The sequence below is a fragment of the Diceros bicornis genome, chromosome 37, assembly GCF_020826845.1.
Source record: "Diceros bicornis minor isolate mBicDic1 chromosome 37, mDicBic1.mat.cur, whole genome shotgun sequence".
Taxonomy (NCBI): domain Eukaryota; kingdom Metazoa; phylum Chordata; class Mammalia; order Perissodactyla; family Rhinocerotidae; genus Diceros; species Diceros bicornis.
In genome coordinates, this window is record NC_080776.1 from 20,106,185 (window position 1) to 20,127,401 (window position 21,217).

General features: G+C 40.4%; 1 protein-coding gene across 1 annotated transcript in view; it reads right to left on the bottom strand.

Moving 5' to 3' along the window:
• Positions 1–991: 991 nt before the first annotated feature.
• The window catches only part of PDE6D (phosphodiesterase 6D), a 47,061-nt gene continuing 26,835 nt past the window's right edge, over positions 992–21,217 (bottom strand). The window contains exons 3-6 of the mRNA XM_058533433.1: positions 5,275–5,363; positions 4,526–4,651; positions 3,697–3,802; positions 992–1,592 (exon numbers count right to left, since the gene is read on the bottom strand). Coding sequence (XP_058389416.1) covers positions 1,511–1,592; positions 3,697–3,802; positions 4,526–4,651; positions 5,275–5,363 — 403 coding nt within the window. The 3' untranslated portion in view covers positions 992–1,510. The remainder of the gene's footprint in view (positions 1,593–3,696; positions 3,803–4,525; positions 4,652–5,274; positions 5,364–21,217) is intronic.

Genomic DNA, 21,217 nt, shown 5'->3' on the forward strand with positions numbered 1-21,217 from the left:
ACTTTGGGAACTGGAAAACTTTTCACTGTTGGTATTTTACAAAGGACAGTGAAGGCTACTGGTAGCTCAGACGTAAGTTCCCAAAAAAGAACCGTTTTTATTTTTCTCTCTTATGTCAGACGTGAAAGCACTGTAGATGTAATCACTTCTTTCCCACACTGGCTTCCTCTGACTGTGGTTTTTTTTTAAAAGTTTTTTTATTTTTATTATTTTTTTTTGTGAGGAAGATCAGCCCTGAGCTAACATCCATGCTAATCCTCCTCTTTTTGCTGAGGAAGACCGGCTCTGAGCTAACATCTATCGCCAATTCTCCTCCTTTTTTCCCCCAAAGCCCCAGTAGATAGTTGTATGTCATAGTTACACATCCTTCTAGTTGCTGTATGTGGGACGCGGCCTCAGCATGGCCGGAGAAGCGGTGCGTCGGTGCATGCCTGGGATCCGAACCCGGGCCGCCAGTAGCAGAGCGCGCGCACTTAACCACTAAGCCATGGGCCGGCCCTAACCGTGGTTTTTAAGGGCTCCCAGCATCCCAACCCATCCCAGATGCTTTCCCATCATTCTCCAGTTAAGTTCAGGGAGATCTTTTCTTCATTTTGTAACTTCTATTCTCTCACTTAGGAATATAAGAGTCTCTACTCTACCAGCTTAGAACTTCTACCCTTTCTGGAAACCTCTTGAACAAACGCACATTATAAAGGAATGGAAAAAGTTAAAAACAATGATGACAAATGAACACAAGGGTGCATGTATGTTGTGGAAGAGAACCACTAGATATCACGCCTAAAGACAAATGTTACGGTCATGGGCCTTGTTCGGGTACGTTGTACATTCTTGGAAAGCAGCAACCGAAGCACTCAGGAACCGCAGGATCTATCAGTTGATCTCTGGAGCAAAATGTAGTTGTGATCCCACAGTCTGATAACTGTCTTTCTTCTCCTCATGGAGCCAGGTTCATGTTCCAGAAAAAGGAGAGATGAAAGCAGTGCCATGCTAAAGACTGTAGGAATATTTTAATTCATATGTTTTAATTCATTACGTAATAATAATATCACAGTCTATTTTACAAGTTAAATGTATGAGAATGTATGAAATAGAAATGGTAGGAAAAAACTAAACATGGGTCAGGAACATCAATTTTTCCAAAATCAGGGCCAAAGGAAGATGTGTTGCCTGCTGGGCCCAAGGAGGAGGTAGGGAGGGTGACAGGAACAGCATCAGCTTGTGGTATGTGTCCGTCCCCATGTTTACTCTGGGAGAAGTCGAGGCATGCCCTCTGCCCTGGTCTGGGGTTGGGAGTTTAGTCTGGTCAGTGGAAGATGGCAGCTTGGGAGAAAAAAGCCATCTGGTTACCTACACAGAGCTGGTCCCCTGGTGGCCACAGGTGGGTTTTGTCGTAGAGGGAATTAGGGGTAGAAGTGTCAAAAATCAAAAGTGTGGAGGAAAAAAGTAAATGGTTTCCTCCTTCCCCCCAAAAAAACCCAAATTCTTGAAATGCACACATATTCATCTCTCAAACGTAGAAAAGTCTCACTCTGGATGTGCTTACGAGAAGATCGTCGTCAAAAAACTTTGTCTCTATGATAACATTCCCACTATAAGTAAGAAGAGAGGGCAAAATGAGCATGTTAGGCGACAGATTTCATTTCCACAAAGTGGTTCCTATCTGGGTCTGCTGGGACCATGGACATGCACCCACCTAGAACTTTGGTTTGGGGACATTAAATCTGTGCCCATATGGGGTTAGAAGTCTAACATGACATTTAACTTACGTGACTAGGTTTGTCCTCCTCCAGTTCAGAAATCAGAAGAGAGAGTATGTCTTAATCCTTGGTACACTTAAAGCCCTTAGTAGAGTGCTCTGCACAAAGAGGTGCTTAGAAAGACAGCTGAGCTTCTGATACATATGGAGAGCTGCAGACCTCAGGGTGGTATCTTTCCCTACAACACCTACTCTAGTGGACAGCTGTGGGTTGGCCTGTCCTGCATCTGTTCTCACTTTGGGTAACAGCACTCTGCTCTTCTTTTGGGGAACCACCCTATCTCCAGTCCATGGGTAAATCAAGTGGTCCCTCCCTCACCTGGCAAAAGGGTGGGCACAGGATGTAATCTGGGCCAATCAGACTCTCTCTCGGAGCAGGATCCTTCTTATAGCTGCTCCTTGAGGAGGAAACCATCCACGGATTCCTGCATCTTTCGAGCTGCCCAGGTCTCAGCCCTACTCTTTCAACTCTGTCAGGTTAGCCAGAGTCAGTTTCTATGGCTTGCAACCCAAGAACCCCAAATGATACACGTGTATTGTGCAGAGTGGAATTTCATTTTTCTTGGTGGATGTCTCAGTGTTTCCAACCAAACCACTCTTGAACCAAGTTAAGGGCAAGAGAGGCACTGTTTTTAGGTTCTAAAAAGTAAGACAGGACTTAATCTAAATATGTTATCATGGACTGACTGGTTTTAGTACCAGAAAGAAATCAGGCCTAGCCAAGAAGTCAAATGAAGGTTAATAAAATCTGAAAAATGCCCTTCTACATACTCTACTGTACTTTCCCATGGTAATTAATAGCCAGCAGATACAGTTTTTTTGGTAATTAATTATAAAATAAATAAGGAACTCAAGATCTGACTGATTGATAGAATATAAAAATACCCACTATTGTAATTAAAAATCTATTAAAGACTTATAAAATAACCTCCATTTATAAATTTCAATATGGTTTTCATAAATGACCTGTTTAAAGAGATGAGCCAGGGGCCGGCCTCGTGGCATAGTGGTTAAGTGCGTGTGCTCCGCTGCTGGCGACCCGGGTTCGGATCCCGGGTGCGCACCGACACACCACTTGTCAGGCCATGCTGTGGCGGCGTCCCATAAAAAGGGGAGGAAGATGGGCACAGATGTTAGCCCAGGGCCAGTCTTCCTCAGCAAAAAGAGGAGGATTGGCAGATGTTAGCTCAGGGCTGATCTTCCTCACAAAAAAAAAAAAAAAAAGAGAGATGAGCCAGTATTACACAATTATCTATGTGAATAACTTATTACTAGGCACTATTACTAAAACTTTTGAAAGACTAATATCTTTTCCCAAGATGGGCAGTAGGTGGGTAGTTATTGACTGTTTTTGGACAAAGGACAAACTAATTATTCTTCGAGCAGAAAGCATAGCTAAGCTATGCTAGTCTCTGAAAAACTATAACCAAACATTATCCTCTGAAACAGAATTAGGACTTTGCCAGATTCTGTTAAAGGCCACCCAAACAAAGTACAGAGTACCAGAAGTTTGGTAGTTAGGAAAGGGAGCAAATCAGCATAGATTTAATGCATATTATATGCAAGTTTCCTTCCATATCATCTCATTTTATCCTCACTACACCTCTGTGAAAGAGAATTATTAATTCTACATTTAGAGAGGAGAGGAATAAGGCCCAGAGAGGTACAGTACATTGTCCAAGATTACACAGCTAGTGAGGGGTAGTCAGGAATTTAGTGTAAAAGTCTAATCTGAAGTTTTTTACTCTTTCCATTCTATCACATTATCTTTTTCATATGACAAAGTCAGTAACCTGTAAACTCAGATACCCCTGGATACTCTTTCACCCTTATGTTCAGCCTATGTTGCCTGCCTGCTAAACGGGACCATGAGTCCCACCTGCCTGGCATGCCCACTTCTAGACACACTCCACAATTCCTGTGGCCTGCTCACTCACGTTAGCACGCTGGCTGGCATCATCTGGGACTCGGGTGCTGCCTCTATCAGGGACTGCCAGGTGTTTGTGGAATTAGGGATCACAAAGCCAAACTCGAAGAACCACTCTGAAGGAAGAAGGAAAAGCAGGTGGTCAGGTACCCCAGAGTCTCAGGGCTCCCTGTCCCCCTTCTTTAAAGCGAACTTCTTCCTGCCCCGAGAACCAGCAATGAAGCCATCAGAAACCTCCAGGCCAGAGGCATAAGAAAGGACATGGAAGTCTCCTTCAGGCTGTCGTCTGAACCACATGAGAGGCCTGCTCCCTATGTTCTGGAGTCTAAAGGACGAGGACCAGTGGGAGGATACAGTATATGCAACACTTTCTTAGAAGTAGGCTGGATGTAAAGTATAAACAGAAGTACAGAATAGGCCTTTTCACTTGGAATTTCAGCTCTAAGACACACGAGTGCACTTTTACACTTCTTGGTGAACACTCAGTGCAGAGTGGCCTTGCCAGTCCAATCTGTAGCAGACTGTATGGAGAGCACTGTACCAGGCCCTAAGCAGCAGCTTCCTTGTGACCATGTTACAATAACACGTGACAAAGTAGGCACCAACCCCAGGCCTAACGGTGTCAGAAATCCTTTTGTTGGGCTCAAAGCCCCTTGTAGTTGCCAGCGTTGTTTTTGCTTGTTTTCGCTGGGGGTCCCCAATCTTGCAGGGTGTAGGAATCCTATTACAAACTGAGTTGCAAAATGAATGTTACCCAAGCAGTGCTTTAGTTCACTGGTACGTGCCTTTTGTCCCTGTGACCCTAAGCCTAGGTTTCAGGCACGTAGGCGGTAGAATACCTTCTAGGCATTGCCCTTTGAAGTAAACTTTTTGTTCCAAGCGGAATTTTTCCATTTGCTCTGCTGAGGAGAAGTTCAATTCTCGAGATACTGCCTTGCACTTGAGGATTTTCTTGGGAACACGGGCTGGTAAAGAAAAAGAAATATTGAAGCCATTCTAAATGAAAACCCCATGACTATGGTGCTTCAAGTTTCTATGAGCTTCTTAGAGCTGATTTAACATAGAGAACACATTATCTATGTTAAATTTCAGAGAATGCCTTGGTAATAGAATTACAGAATTTTTAATTAAAGGCAGAGGTCCCCAATTGGCCAAGTGCATATGACTGAAAGATGTTCAAGGAACACCAGGTTTAGTACATGTAAGGGCCTTACCTAAATACTCTCATCAGGAAGGGAGCTGAATGGGCACCTTCTCTCTGTTCTGTTGGTTTTAACTCCTTAGTTTTTCTTTTATTTCAGGGAGATAAAAATGCAAATTTTCTTTTGGAAAAAAAAAGTTCAGATCTTAGTTTATATTTTTGGTTATATTCTAATGCTAAAATTTCAGCACAAAGTGGGTTTTGGGAAGTGGGAGAAAGCAATGTAAGAAAGGAACCAGAAATCTCAACAACAAGTGGATTAAAATGCTGTGCCTCCAGGCGCTCGCCCCTCTATGAGGTCTGCATTAACTTAGCTCCCTGATGCCTAGGTCCTGCTCCCGATCAATCCATCGCCACAGCCCAGTGCAGACAAAGGCTGGAAAGTACCTTCATGCTCCACTCCAGGGATGGACAGGTCTTCTGTTCCTTGCCAGAGTATCTTCCCTGTCTCAGCATCCCGAAGGTTCATCCAATTTCTGATCAAATATATTAAGGAAAAACAAGGCACTGAAACTGACTCCTACTTTGTACTCGAGGTGTCTCAGATTTGCTCCTACCAACTCCTGTTTACTTTTTAGTAAGTCGGCCTAATTGCAAAGTGCCATGAAAGCAAACAAGAACGTGTAGTTGAGTCCAAAAGACACCTAATGGAAGAAGCAGAGACCCAGAGGAGATATTTTTACCTACAACATAAGAACCTGAAGACTGTACACATCTAGAAACAGCAAGAAAGAAGTAGAAAATGGACAGTGCAAAAATTAACAATTTCCAACAGAATCTGACCAGCCAAGATAAAAGACCTAAAGAAACAGGTATGAGAGGTATCCCAGGAAATGACGCAGGCAGATCACCCTACCGTGAAGATCACAGTCCATGAGCTTCACCCACAAGTCCAGAGCCCTCAAGCAGCTTGTTGGTGGTCTGCTCTTAAATGTGAGAAGACAGCCCAGCATCACCAGAAACCCAATAAAGCATTTACTATGAAAGACAGACCAAGACAAAAAGGAAAAAGCAACTTAGAGGAAAAAAGAGACTACAGAGCAAGATACAAACTTTTAAAAAGGAGCATTATAAACAAACAAACACCAGAGACAACATAACCCTTACAGACACTAAAAATTATATACAATTGAATTTTGTATATTTGAGGTGATTTTCTCTGGCTCAAGGTTACAACTTTCGAGGCTGGTCAGTCGATAATCTCTTTCAGTCAGAAAACACCTTCTAACTTAAGTATTTTTATTTTCCAGTTTCTGTATTGTTCATCATACAAGAAATGAGTTAATAATACCAAGTGAAAAAAAGAACATTCAGAGAACAAAGAAGAACTCTAGAAAAATATACATTTTGATAGCGGAACCAAACAACTCAACGCAAGGGTTGGAAGACAAAGTTGAACTCTTTCAGAAAGAAAAAGAAAAAGACAACAAGGATAGAAAATAGGAGAGTAAAGATACAAAAACTGGACATCAGTCCAACAGGTCCAGCATCTAACTAGAGTTCGAGAAAGAAAGAACAGAAAAAACCAAGACGAGGAAGTCGTCAGTGAATTAATTCAAGAAAATGTCCCAGATTGAAAGGGTTCAGCAAGTGCCCCAGTCACATCATTGTGAACCTGCAGAATGTTAAGGACAAAGAGAAGCTTCCAGAGGGAAAACAAGTTGTCACATAAAAGGTCAAAATTAGAATGGGAAAAAAAAATCAGACTTTTCACTAGGGGCTCTGGAGGATAGAAAAAAACGGAGTAGTGCCTTTAAATTCTCAGGGGAATAACTTCCGAAACTAAAAAAAATACTTTCTTAACAAACTAATGAAAATATGCTCTTTCAAAATGACAGGGAAGACCAAGGAAGAGGATGACATGGGATCCAGAGAGCAAGGGATCTAAAACAAGAGACAGGTGAAGGGGTCCTTGGAGTGACAGTGAAGGAGACCCCAGAACAATAGCTCTTTAGAAGGCATGGAGGGCAACTGGTCCAGGGTCCAGACAACAGCAGGGGCAGACACTCAGGGACGGTTTTTCTTTCAAGAAGATGAAACTCATAGAATATTTAATGTGTTTAAATGGAAAGAAGATTTACACAATTAGGGAAGATTTGAGGTTAAATTAGTGGGAAGTACAGAAAATATAAGCAAATGAATAAAAAACCAAGACAATTATTAACATCAGGGAAGAATCAAAGGTGGTCCTGGAAGAAGGTAGTAGTTACAGTACACTACATGGCTGCACTGCAAACAGTGTTGACACCGTCATAATAATACGGACCCAACACAATTATCCTGGAGGATGGGGGAAGGAGAGGAGCATGAGTGTGTGGTCAGGCGTAAAGTGTTGAGAAAGAAAAAAATTCATTTTCCATAGTGAGAAGTCGATAAATAACGCCTAAAACGGAAACATTGAGACATAGCCACAGTGTGCTATTTAGAAATATCAAGATAAATACCAAATAAATCAGATATAAAGAATTGAAAATAGTTTTCTCTGGAGCGTAGAAAATCGGAGTGGGAGGACACGGAATGCTGCTCTTCCTTAGAAACTGGTAGAACTATGACTCGAAACAACGTACACATACAGCTTTGATAAAAATAAAGACTAAATCTGGGGGGCTGGGCTGGTGGCGCAGCGGTTAAGTGCGTGCTCTCCACTGCGGTGGCCTGGGGTTCGCAGGTTTGGATCCCGGGCGCGCCCCAACGCACCGCTTGTCAAGCCATGCTGTGGGAGCGTCCCATATAAAGTAGAGGAAGATGGGCACAGGTGTTAGCCCAGGGCCAATCTTCCTCAGCAAAAAGAGGAGGATTAGCAACAGATGTTAGCTCAGGGCTAATCTTCCTCACACACACACACACACAAAGACTAAATTTAAAAACATAGTTCCAAGTTTTAAAAAATTTTTAAAAAACAATGGACAAATCATTAAAGGAAAAGAAAAGAATATTATCCATGCATGGAAGCTAACTCTGAGAAAGATGGTTAATATTTGTGAAGAGACGGAGCTTCAGATAAATACAGTTGATACAGTTTACATGTCTTTTTTTTTTTTTTTGCTGTCTAGCAACCAAATCCTCTTCCCAACAGCACCCTGCAGCCTCCCTTCCCCCATAGGAGGCAGTGACTGCTTTGTACTATAGCAACTAGAAGATCCAGATCCTTCTCTCCCAGTTCTGGACAGCTGGGGGCAAACATACGACCTGGGCTTCGACATCTGGGTACCTAGTTCTGGGGCCCCGAAGGACTTGAGAACAAGTCAGCAGTTCTTCAGGGTGGGGCAGCGGGTAGTGCCAACCTGACCCTTCCTGCAGTGTGGCCGTTGCTGCAGGCCCTGTCCTCCCACTGCCGGTCAGTTCTGAAAGCCCCAGAGAGCCTTAGAGCCTCGTCCATTGTTTTGGGAGCTTGCAGTGGAGAACACTGAACAACACAGTTGATTAGCATCATTATGTATGTAATCGTACTACATTTAACCCTCTGGAGAGGTTCTTTCTAGGTTTTGCTCCTATATAGGAAAAGTCACAAAAGATAACTATGGGTTATCCAGTGGAGCGCCTGTGATGTGACGTGTACCCTAGCTTCCTGTGCCCTGGACCTTGTGCACTGCCTCCCCCACTGCATGAACCTGTCATTGCTTTGAAGTTGTGTTGGTTGTGCTACTCTCCTCTCAGTGTGTGCAATCCTAACAAACTCTCCTTGTATGCTCATTATAGTCATGTGTTGCTTAACAACGGGGATACATTCTGAGAAATGTGTCATTAGGCGATTTCGTTGTTGTGCAAACAGCAGAGTGTGCTTGCACAAACCTAGATGGTACAGCCTACTACATGCCTTGGCTATATGGTACTAATCTTATGGGACCACTGTCCTATACTCAGTCTGTTGTCAACCGAAACGTTGCTGTGTGGCACATGGCTGTATATCAGCAGATACTGCTGCTCTTCTACACCTAGGTGGTTTTCTTTCCTCTGCTTCATATTTCTAAACTCCACTTTTTTTTCCTTAACAACTAAATTCCAAAGCAAGTCAAAAGTATACACACTTGCTTAGGTCATGTCTTAAACTCTAATTACTACAAATATTCTTACTCATTCTGGGGTCTCCATATATTAAGAGAACGCATGCCCAACTGGAGAAATAAAACAGCACTACTGCTCTAGCTAGTCCACCCTGAGCTCAGATCTACACACAACTGCCTTAGACATCTAAGCCCAAGGTTTTCAGAAGACACAGTACTCATTCAACCTGCTCTGTACATGCTTTTCATTCCTTCTCTACAGATAGTCTTCATTTACCAATACAGACACATTGGACACCAGACTGCTTAAGTTAAACAATAAAACCAAACAAAACTAAAATTACTTCTAAGTTCCAGGCTCACATGCAAGTGGGCATTCTAGCAAAACTATTGCAAGTAAAGCCCTGAAGAATGGGCTCCCCTCACAAAGCAACAGCTGGATCAGACCTAGCAACTTCCAGAAAAAGCATTACTGCCCCTGGCCCAGGTCAGCAAAGAAAAGCCTGGGACCAGGACTTATTCTTCATTCTATTAGGGGATAATAAGAAAAAAGTCCTAAATTAGAGTGTTCTTTCTGATAGTTAGGGGGTAGTGAATTTAAGATTCTTCCATTTTACAGCCAGGCAGAGAAGCTGCTAAAAATACATGATTTATCTCCCTAACATAAGTGTCTCTTCTCTTTATAAATAATCAGGTTAAGGATTTAATTATAGTTTTGGAAAATATATTTTTTCAAAATATCTTTACCCAGTTCAACAATTAGGCATCTCCTCCATGTCTTCTAATCTGGAAAACTGTCCATCAGTGTCTATATCACATGCTTTATTTTATAATCCTAACAAGATCTGTAAGATTTTATCCTCAATAAATAATACAAAATTAGAGAAATACAAACAGAGCTCCATCCAATGATTTGGGATGGAGGTTACTTAGAGCCCCTCCAAGTTCTGTAATTTTAGGGCTGCAAAGGAAGGTTCTTAGTTCATGGTAGAGATGCAGACATTTGGGAACAGCTTTACAAATCATATAAATACAAATCCATGATAGCCTGTTAGTAAAAAGAAATAAAAATTATTGAGGTAGGTGTCTTAAAATAATAACAACGAGAAAAGCTGGTCCTCAAAAGAGGAAGCATATTTGGCTAAAAATGTTGGAAATGAAAGGCAAGCTTTGGTGGCTGATCATCACCTGGCTGAAAATATTTTTTGTTTTAACAGCTTTTTGCTAACCAGATTTTTCTGAGAAAAAGTGCCTGAGTTTTAAGACCCAAAGGTTAAGTCACTTCCAGTCTTGAGAGAGGAGAGGATTAGGTGGACAAGCTTTAAGGAGGGGGGCTGGAGGACTATTTATAAATGCCACCTTCTGGGTCAGCAAGGTCTTTTCTCATTTTAAAGCTCCCTGTGATTTATACGCAGGATGAGCACAAAGGACGGCTCCTTTACCCTGGGAAGCCTCTGCTCAGGGGGGAGCTGTCCCTGGGAGCCTCTTACTTGGAACCACGCAGACAAAAGAAGCACTCTCACATGTAAAAGTAAGAGCACCTTAAAAATAAGCTTCAGAGCCCATACAATAAGCTTCAGAACAAAATCAAAAGTTTGTACAGTGTCAAGCCTTAGGAAAGGTTAACAAAGGAAGTCAACTAACGCAAACATTATGGAAAAATGAGACACTGGCTCAACACCGAAGGTTGCATAAGTCCTCCTGTTTTAACGAACAGATGTGATCTGGGAGGATTTACGGGCAGTTCAGTGCAGTAGCTGGGGACAGACCTGAGGCAGAGAAGGCAGTCGGGGAGGTGGTGGTGGAGTGGGAAGGGAAAGCTTGGGGATTGGAAGAAACCAGTTAGATGAATGGGGTACTAGGTAAACTTCCTTGAGATGTGAATGCAGGGACTGGGATAAAAGGATTTAAAACATTTTGTAACAATCATCTATAGAAGCATTTTGGAATGAGTACACTGGCTGTTGGAGTCTTAAATTAGTTTTAAATGGAAATGGTCAACATCAATTTTTATATATTAAACAGAACAGATCCACTGTATATGCCAGTGCCTCACTGGCCAGTTGAGGGAGGAGAGAAGAATAAGGGAGATTAGGAGAAGGGAAGAGAGCAGAGAGAGGGAATGGCGAAGGCAAAGAGGGGAAAGAGGAAAGAAACACAGAACACATACAAACAGAGGGAGAGAGAAAGACACAAGGCAGGGAGTGAAAGAAAAAAAAGACACCGAGAAAAACAGACACATAGAAATGCCCACATAAAACTCAGAACCAAGAGATAGGACCAGGACAGATGGGAACAAAAAGGAAGAGGCTCAGGACGTTTGGAGATGAGATTCCACAGTTTTTCCAACTTTAATACGGTATCATAGAGTTGTCTTGGTTAGTGGCTGTCACAGAATGGCTTGAAATAGATGGGCAGAGGAGGAGGACTAAGCACCCCAATTGTTAAGCCCCTCTGAAAGCGCTAATTGGTTGATCCCTAGTTTCCTGTAATTTATCATCCAAACTGTGGTACTTCTGTGAATCAAAGAGGGTGCTCACCGGAGAGCACACTTAAATGACTTGCTTCATGTACAGTGCTTACTTAGAACAGTGCCTGGGCGTTTAGTAAGCAGTGTGTTAGCTATTATTATTATTATTAATTCATTATCATCTACTATCTAGCCTCCTGATGGTTTTCCTTGCTTCCATTCTTGCCTCTTCCTCCAATCCATTCTCCTCACAAATGGAAGTGGTTTCTTAAAACCGTAATTTAGATGTCAGTCCCGGTTTTCCTTTCTGAGTCATTTGCATGATCTACAAGGCCTCGTCACTCTGCTCCAGCCACAGGGACCCCCTTCTCTTTCTCCAATATACTTGAGTCTCTCCTGCCTGCGGTACCCACCGAGTGCTCTGGCCCTTACTCTCCACACCCTCACATCCCGGCTTCAGGCACCTCTTCAGAGAGACTCTTGGGACCACTCAGTCTGCTGCAGTCTCTGGATCCAAATCTGCACGACTCCTAAGTCAGGGCTCCTATTATGCCGCCATGTCAACAGCTGGCCACGCCCTGGCTTCCCCTAAGCAGACAATATGTGATATCTCCATCTTCCCTGAGAAGAGGCTAAATACCACTGTGTTACTTTGCTAGTCAAAGACCTTCAATGGATCCTCACAGACTGATCCAGGGCTCTCTATATATCTGATCTCAAACTATCATTTATTCAGTAAGTGCTTATTAACAACCTACTATGTGCCAGGTATTGATATCAAAGTTGCATGTAAAAAATTTGGGCAATATTGTTTCATAAAAAGTGACAAGTGGAGGGGGGAAAATAGTTCTAAATTCATATATTATTCTATAAAATTTATGGTCTTAAATATATATATGAAAATATATATTTGTCTATTCCATGCACATTCCTTTTAAAAAATATTTTTTCATTGGAAAGATAAGAGATTAGCTTATATTCAGGGTCACCTTATACAGTATTTGGGCATTATTCTGATAATATTGTGGGTTTCCTCTACTTAAAACCAAGTAACTTATTTTCTCATCTCCTTCAAAACAATTCATACTCAAGCTGGATAATTCTCAAGGATACTGAGATAATTCTCTAATCATATTAACTCAAATCCTGATTACCAATCTAGGGATGGAAAATCTATAACATTTTAATTCATAACAATTCACCAAGAGGGGAATTGGTTTATCAGGTGTTATTCTATTCTAGTCTTTTTTAAAAAATAAACTTTAAATTTTAGAATAGTTGTAGATTTACAGAAAAGTTGTAAAATAGTAGAGTTCTCATATACCCCACACCAGTTTCCCCTATTTATAAACATCTTACATTTGTTACAACTAGTGAACCAATATCAATACATTATCATTAACTAAAGTCTACAGTTCGTTCAGATTTCCTTAGTTTTAATCTAATGTCCTTTTTCTGTCCCAGGATTCCACATTACACTTAGTTGTCACGTCTCCTGAAGTTCTTGGCTGTGAGTTTCTCAGACTTTCCTTGTTTTGATGACCTTGACAGTGTGGAGGAGTACTGGTCAGGGATTTTCTGGGTGTTAGTGACTTGGGGTTTGTCCGATGATTTTCTCATGAATAGACTGGGGGTGTGGGTGTTTGGGAGGAAGACCACAGAGGCAGTCATTTTTATCCCATTGTGACAAGGGTACATACAATTACCATGACTTATCACCGTTGACCTTGACCTTGATCACCTGGCTGAGGTAATGCCTGTCAGCCTCCTCCACTGTAAAGATACTCTTTTTCCTTCCTTTCCATATTGTACTCTTGGAAGGAAGTCACTGTACGCAGCCCAAATTAAGGGGTGGGGAGTTAGACTCCACCTCCTTGAGGGAAGAATAACTATATGAATTATTTGGAATTATGCAGTAGAGATTTGTCTCTTCTCTCATTTATTTTTAAATTCAACTGTTTATTTATATCAGTCTAGTTGGTTTTATTATCAAATGACTGTGTTCTGATACCTAAATTTTTATTTCCAACATGAAAATACTTCAACACTAACCAATCTGCTTAAAAATATTTAAGATGCTCATCTATAAGTCTCAGGGATTCATTGGGGTTGTGGGGGGAAGATAGAGATCACAGGGTATGTTAGTATACAGTCACAAGAAAAAGCTGAGAGAGGGGAAAATGAAACTGGTTTAGAGCAGAACACCTGGATTGGAGCCCAGTTTCTACCACATAACAGCTGTGTGATCTTAGATAAGTCATTTATCCTGCCTGAGCTTTAGTTTGCAAATTACAGATACTACCAAAGCTGTAAGGCTATTGCAGGATTATATGAAATGGCTACAGAAATAGTTTATAAATCGTAAAACATGATACAAATGTAGGACATTATTATATCCTAATTATTCAGGATTGGAAAGAGCAAAAAGAAATTATGGAAGTAATTTCTTATGAGTTATTTCAAATTCTCTAATAAAAGCACATATTTTCTTAAACCCTCTATAATCTTCACTAAGGGAAAAGTTACTGAAAGCTTAGTTGTATTAATTAATGTTTGACTTTGGTTTTATTCACTCAAAACCTTATAATTCCTAGAAAATCTGCCACAGTCCCTGTGTTGCTCAGATGTTAATCTGCATCCCTTCTCCCATCCTCATCTAAGAGTACAGATGAGACCTAGTTCCACTTGTCTGTAACAAATGTAAAACACTTGTAAACACATATATACTAAATACTAGATAGAGAGAGAGCAGAAACCGTATTTGAGGGGTTTGAGTATCCTAACCTGAAAACAAATTAAAGGAAGGGATGGCTCCCTTAGTTTTAGAATTTCAAATGAAACCTAACTCTAATTCCTTCTAGTTTTCTACTTTACCCACATTTCACACAGAACTCATGACTGAAATATATTAACTAAAATCACGAGTTAGGTAGATTTTTTTGAGAAAATCACTAGAAAACAATGATTTTTTTTCTACTGTTGGTACTTGCTGTTGAGCTAGTTTTCTTAAGGTATTTTTTCTCTTTTATACTGTTAATACAATAGACTTCAACTAATTTCTCTCTTCCAATCTCTACTGCATTGTTTCTCAAAGTGTGGTTTGATGATCTTGTTAAAAACGCTGTTTCCAAGGCCTCATATCAGACCTACTTAATCAGAATCTCTCCAGGTGAGGCCTAGGAATGCTCATTTTAAAAAGCAATTCTTATGTGCAATAAAGTTGAAGTACCCCTGGTCTAGCCTTAACAACTAATACACTGTGATTAGAGTTACATTCCTAAAATACAAGCTGGATCATATCATTACTTCCTCTTCAAAAACCTTCAAAAGATTTTCACTGTTCAGAGAAAATTTCTAAATTTCTTAGCTTAGCATTCAAAGTTATTTACCTTGTGGCCCAAACATCTCTGCAGTCTCCCTTTCTGCTTCACACTCCTGCCTACATCCCATTCTCATCTAGGCACAGGGAATATACTATGCCTTCATGCACCTCTATGCTCTCTGGTCAGTTTGGACACTTGTCTGAAGTCTCTCACGAGAGGAGCCAGCAAAATCAAGAGTTGAGTTGCCTTTTGGAGACCTAATTAAGCGTTGTCATCACCACAAGGCCACACCAGACAAGCTAATAAAAGGAGGTGAGAAAAAACCTTTCTTTAGCTTGGAGGACCCCTGTGGAGGCCACCGGACAGAGGAAAACGGGAGTAACGACACAGTAATTATCACTGGCAGAGGCTGGCTACAAATGCCCCAGATGTACCATCCACATCCCAAGAAAACCTCTCTAAAATACACCAAGTGTGACTGGTTTTCACTTCCATTGCTGAGAGAAGGAAATGCCCTTTGTCTTTTTATATAATGCCATAAACGCTGTGCAGCAAAACCTGTTCCAAAGAATGGCGGAGTTTCTTGTTGTGTGATCAGACTAAGAGAAAGGCAATAAAGCAGAGCTGTTAAGGACCCTAACCAAAGTTAGACAGCTGAGAAGTGGCCCAGGATTTGGAAGGATGGTCAGACTCTGAGGCTCAAGCCTCTTCCACTATTCCCCACTGCCTGCCCATAAGGAATGAAGCAACGATAAAACAACTACCTTATTCTTCATGCTCTGCCATCATCTTTCTTACCCTTTCCTCCAAAGATTAAAATTCACCCTTGTTTCGATTACAACTTGTTAAATTATCGTGTTTTTTCCTTAATGAAATGATAAACAACTTATTTGTAAAAAGACCCAGAAAAACTAAGTCTTTAGCACTTCTATAAGCACCAAATTGCTCAAACCAACGGCGATTCTAATTTCAGTCACAGGTTCCCACTGTAGGCAAAGCTGATTGCTCATGAAAGTGATTCACAGGTAAATACAGCTTTTAAACCTTTCAACCAGTAGCAGTTGAGGTCTCTCTTAGTTTTCTCATTCTTGTATATCCTGTGTTTTACGGTCTTTGGATGATGTAGAGTTGGAGGTGAATATTAGGTGATGGAAGAGGAATACAAGTTTTTAACAACGAATGAAAAGAAACATTTTGTATTCAGGGAACAGAATGAGTCAAGAAATGTTGAGTAAGGAGAAATAAACATGCTATCTATAAAGTAAGCCATGATTCATGCTTACTGGGGAAACACCAGAGGCATTCCCTTTAAAGTCACAAGTAGGATAGAGATACTTTCCAGCACCTTATTCTGGAGGTACTACACAATACAATATAAGAGAAAGAAATAAGAAATATAAAAATTGGAAAAGAGAAAGTAAAATTATCATTATTTGAAAGTGATATGATTATATATCTAGAAAACCCAAAAGAATCAAATGAAAACCTACTCTAAATAATAAACAAATGAGTAAGGCTGCTTGGCTCACAATTTTTTATTTTTCGTTTTTTTGTGAGGAAGATCAGCCCTGAGCTAACATCCAATGCCAATCCTCCTCTTTTTTGCTGAGGAAGACTGGCCCTGGGCTAACATCTGTGCCCATCTTCCTCTACTTTACATGGGACGCCACCACAGCATGGCTTGATGAGTGGTGCGTTGGTGCGCACCCGGGATCCGAACCCGGGCTGCCAGCAACGGAGCTCGTGCACTTAACCGCTATGCCACAGGGCTGGCCCCTGCTTGGCTCAAAATTAATATACAAAAAGTAATAAATGTCTTGTATATTAACAAAAATCAGAAAAAGGAATGGAATGAAAAATGTCATTAGCAAAAACAACAAAAAAGTTAAATATTTAGGAAGAAACATATCAAGAAAGTTGTAAGCTCTATAAGAAAAAAAGTTTAAATGCTACTGAGGGACCCAAAAGAAATCTTAAACAAATGGAAAAGTATACCTTAATTTTGGAGAGAAAAAATTGATGTCATAAAGATGTAATACTCCATAAATTAATCTGTAAGTTTAATGCAATCCAAATAAAAATAATTACAGGATTTTTTAAAAACCAGATAAACTGATTCTAAAGTTCATACGGAAAGTATGAGAATCACCATGAAAATTCTGAAAAGAAGAGTAATAAGAAATAAGTAACAAGAAATATATTCTCCAGATACTAAAACTTACAAAGCTACAGTAATTAAAATAGTATGTAGTGCTGGATATGAGTAGACAGATCAATGGAAGAGAATAGAAAGTTCACCTAGGAAACAGAATCACAAGAAATTTAGCATATGTTAACAGCGACATTTTAACTCAGTGGCAAAAAAGATGAACTACTGAATAAATAGTGTTGAGTCAAAAGGGTAGCCATCTAGAAAAATTAAATTAAATGTCTACCTCACTCTTTTCATTAAAATGTATTTCAGATAGATCAAAGATTAAAAAAAGAAAGACAGAAGCCAGAAAAATACTAAGGGAAAATGTGGGAATCTTTTTTATAATCTAGGAGTGGCAAAGGTCCAATATGGCAGCCTTTACAGGAAGTCTCTTCCTTCTCTGACCAAACCCGCCAAGTGACAGAAGGTTACTTCAATGCCACTGTCGTTGTCTTATTCCTCCCACTTAAAGCCTGTAAAGGCTTCCTGTTTCTTTTAATATATAATTTATTCCTCTATCTGATTTTTTTAAAAACATAGTCCAGCTTTTAAATGTTTATTTATTTATTTTTTCCCCCAAAGCCCCAGTAGATAGTTGTATGTCATAGCTGCACATCCTTCTAGTTGCTGTATGTGGGACGCGGCCTCAGCATGGCTGGAGAAGCGGTGCGTCCGTGCACGCCCGGGGTCCGAACCTGGGCCGCCAGCAGCAGAGCACGCGCACTTAACCACTAAGCCACGGGGCCGGCCCAGATAGTCCAGCTTTTAAACTGAAAAAACTTTTTGCTCAGAGGAGACTTAGTTTTCACTGTACAACTTTTTATACTGTTTGAGAAATTTTAAATCTGTATAGTACTTAAAAAATAAAAGCATAAATAACTTTGATAAAAATCATTTCTTAATTATTAACCAAAGGACAGGCCTAATTTTTCATACCCTAGGTCACTTGAATTTCTTTCTTCCATTGGAAGCTTTTCTCTTTAGCAATGATTCGGGCCCCAGTTCCTCATCTCTAATATACAGTCACTTCCTGCAGAAGGAGAGGATTCCAGCAGCATCTGTTGAATTTGATCAGATTAATCTTCGCAGCAGCTTCTGCCACGTCCACTCTGGTGTCGCTGGTTTCCCTTCACTGTAGGCAGAGGTGTGCGGCTTCTTTAAACAGAGGGGCAGAATTACCAGGCCACATATTTGTACCTCCTGGCTAAAACAGACACTAGAATCCTATATCTCTGAAGTGAGCAACACTTAAAAATCAGCTTCCACTGGCCAGATGGCCCCTCCTCAATGCCTATTTCTTGTCTTCCTCTGTCAGATTTTCTAGCACTACTTGCTCCCCATTACACTTCCTTTTCTTCTGAACTCTCACAGTGCTCTTAGCGGGTGTTCTGTGCACTAGTTACTGTCCCCCTAATTTGATTATGGGCTTCTTGAGGACAGAGGTGTTTCCTCTCACTGAGTTGACAGCAAAAGAAGGGAAATCTCTGGCTGTGAGTTCCTAGCATTTGGTTACGTCAATCAGTAACTTTCCACTGTACCAAAGGGACTTAGCAAAGATTTTATTTTTCTTTTGGATAATATGGCTAAGAAGAATGAACAATGGAGAAACCGCTTACAAATTATTAGGTGTGGGGTACTCTATATAAGAATAGTCAATATTAATTTTTTATAGGGTACATTTTCTCAGGAAGAATTTTCATTTTAGAATTATATTTAATTAAGGCCAAAAAGGGACTAATTTCTTTTTTTTTTTTTTTTGTGAGAAAGATCAGCCCTGAGCTAACATCCATGCCAATCCTCCTCTTTTTGCCGAGGAAGACCGGCACTGAGCTAACATCTATTGCCAATCCTCCTCCTCATTTTTTTTCCCTCAAAGCCTCAGTAGATAGTTGTATGTCATAGTTGCACATCCTTCTAGTTGCTGTATGTGGGTCGCTGCCTCAGCATGGCCAGAGAAGTGGTGCGATGGCGCACCCAGGATCTGAACCCGGGCCGCCAGTAGCGGAGAGCACGCACTTAACCGCTAAGCCAGGGGGCCGGCCCCGGGACTAATTTCTTCATCAGTATTTTATTTTTATTCTACTTTGTAAAGTCCAGATAAATTTATCTCTTTTTTATGACACTTATTAACGGGTACCTTAGAGTTATTGTATAGGTTCTTATTTATCTAGGACTTGTTCTTATTTTAAGTCTATTTAAAAAATAATCAGATTCTAGAAATAATCCTTTCCTGCCATTTTAAGAACAGTTTAGAATTATAAACTTTGGAAAATGGAATCTTTTAAAGATGCTACCAAAGTCAAAACAGGGGCACACTCCTAAAGCTGTACCTTCTAACAAAGATCATTAGCTCTATTAGCGCAAAACTTGACCAAGTGCAAAGGAATTATTTTTAAAAGAGATATTATTATTATAAATAATATAATAATTTAGAAAATATAAACAGTCTCCTTTACATTTTCTTTCTTTCTTTCTTTTTCCCTCCAAAGCCCCAGTAGATAGTTGTATGTCATAGCTGCACATCCTTCTAGTTGCTGTATGTGGGATGCGGCCTCAGCATGGCCAGAGAAGCGGTGCATCCGTGTGCGCCCAGGGTCCGAACCCGGGCCATGAGCAGCGGAGCGCACGCACCTAACCGCTAAGCCACGGGGCCGGCCCGTGGTGAATTTAATTTTAGCAATGTAAAACAGCTGTGTGTGAAAATAAAGGTTTTTTTGGCACATTAAATGATTTAAAAAGCTCTGTAGGAATTTACTGTGTTTAAAGGTTCCAAATGAGTTATCTTATAAATGGAATAAATTTTCTGTAATATTAACGTTTAAAGCCCCAATTTGAGAGCTATAAGTGAATTTCTGTTTACTGTGATTTCTTAAAGCAGGACATATCCATGATGAGTCTTCATTGTGATAGGGAAGAATCCCAGTCATGTTAGATGATAACAACTTCTAAAGATTAAACATCATTTAGATATAGTCACACTTCAGATACTGAACCCCCTAAAAAGCCACAACTTAATTTGTCACAATATATCTTTCCCTACCCCAAAAGATCTCTCTTTAAAAAAAAAAAAAAATTCCTTTGATGTCTTCATAAAGTTACATTTGTTTCCTTTTTTTAAAGCCAAAGAACGTGAAATGCATCACTGTCATATCAATGGCACCTTATAATAAGCATACACTTTCAATGTTGCCTAAAGCAAGGGCCAAGACCAAACTATCTGTACAGGAAACAACCTGCAGGGCAGCACTAACTTTGTTCGACCAAGAGAATCCAAAATTCTATGCTGTATTAGGAACTGCTGGCACAGGTGACCACTGTCAATTTACCTGTCACATTATTTTCCTTTGTCTCAGAAGCCACAGGGGAGGGCTATAGGGTTTGCTTTTGACTTGTAACAACAGCAGAGGCTATGGATTCCCTCCCCTGCCTAACCTGACTCCTGGCTCCTCCCCTGGAAACAGGGTACAACCAGAGACAGAAATTACCAAACAGACGAGTAATCTGCTAGGTTGGCTACTTGGGGAACATGGAAATGTCTGTCAGAGGAAGGAACGAAAGGAAATTCTGGAGAGTTGGCTTTGACCAGAAAATCCACTAGGTTCCTTGTTACCCTTTGTTTCTTCGCTCGACTTCTCACTTCTTTTAATATACACAGCTGAGTCTGACTGTAAATAAGATAGCTGAAAGCAGCTGGTTCCATGACTGTTTTGCACGGTTATTCACCAAATGAACTCTCAGGGCAATTCTAGAACATATGTTATCAAGGTCAGTAGTTAATGGTATTGCACCAATGTCCATTTCCTGGTTTTGATAACATACTCAGCTATGTAAGATCTTATCACTGAGGGACACCGGATGGAAGGTACGTGGGAACTCACTGAACTATTTTCACAACTTGTGAGCTACAATTATTTTAAAATGAAGTTTAAAAATAAAAAAATTGACAAAGACACCCACATGTACATCCATACTACTAGTTTCTCAGACAACATTTAAGACTCTAAGGCTGTGCTTTTCTTTATGGCCTTTAATATCCCATTGTTGTTTTACTTATGTTTAAATCTTATCAGTTTTTTTCTATAGTAATATCAGAGTAAACGATATTACAGTAATATAACAAAATTCTCAATAGGGAAATAAGGCAAAGAGAGACCAAGAGTCTACCCAAGACAAACTTGGGAAAGGGCCAGGAGGTTTCTTGTCCTCCTTTGATTGGGGGTTTATTTCTCACCCTGAGAATTACAGGTTTCGAGGTATGGGAAAGATGCAGAGGAGTTAATGGCTGTGGAGAGAGCTGCTGAGTTATAAACAGCTGGTGGTGGTTTTGGACCTAGGTAAC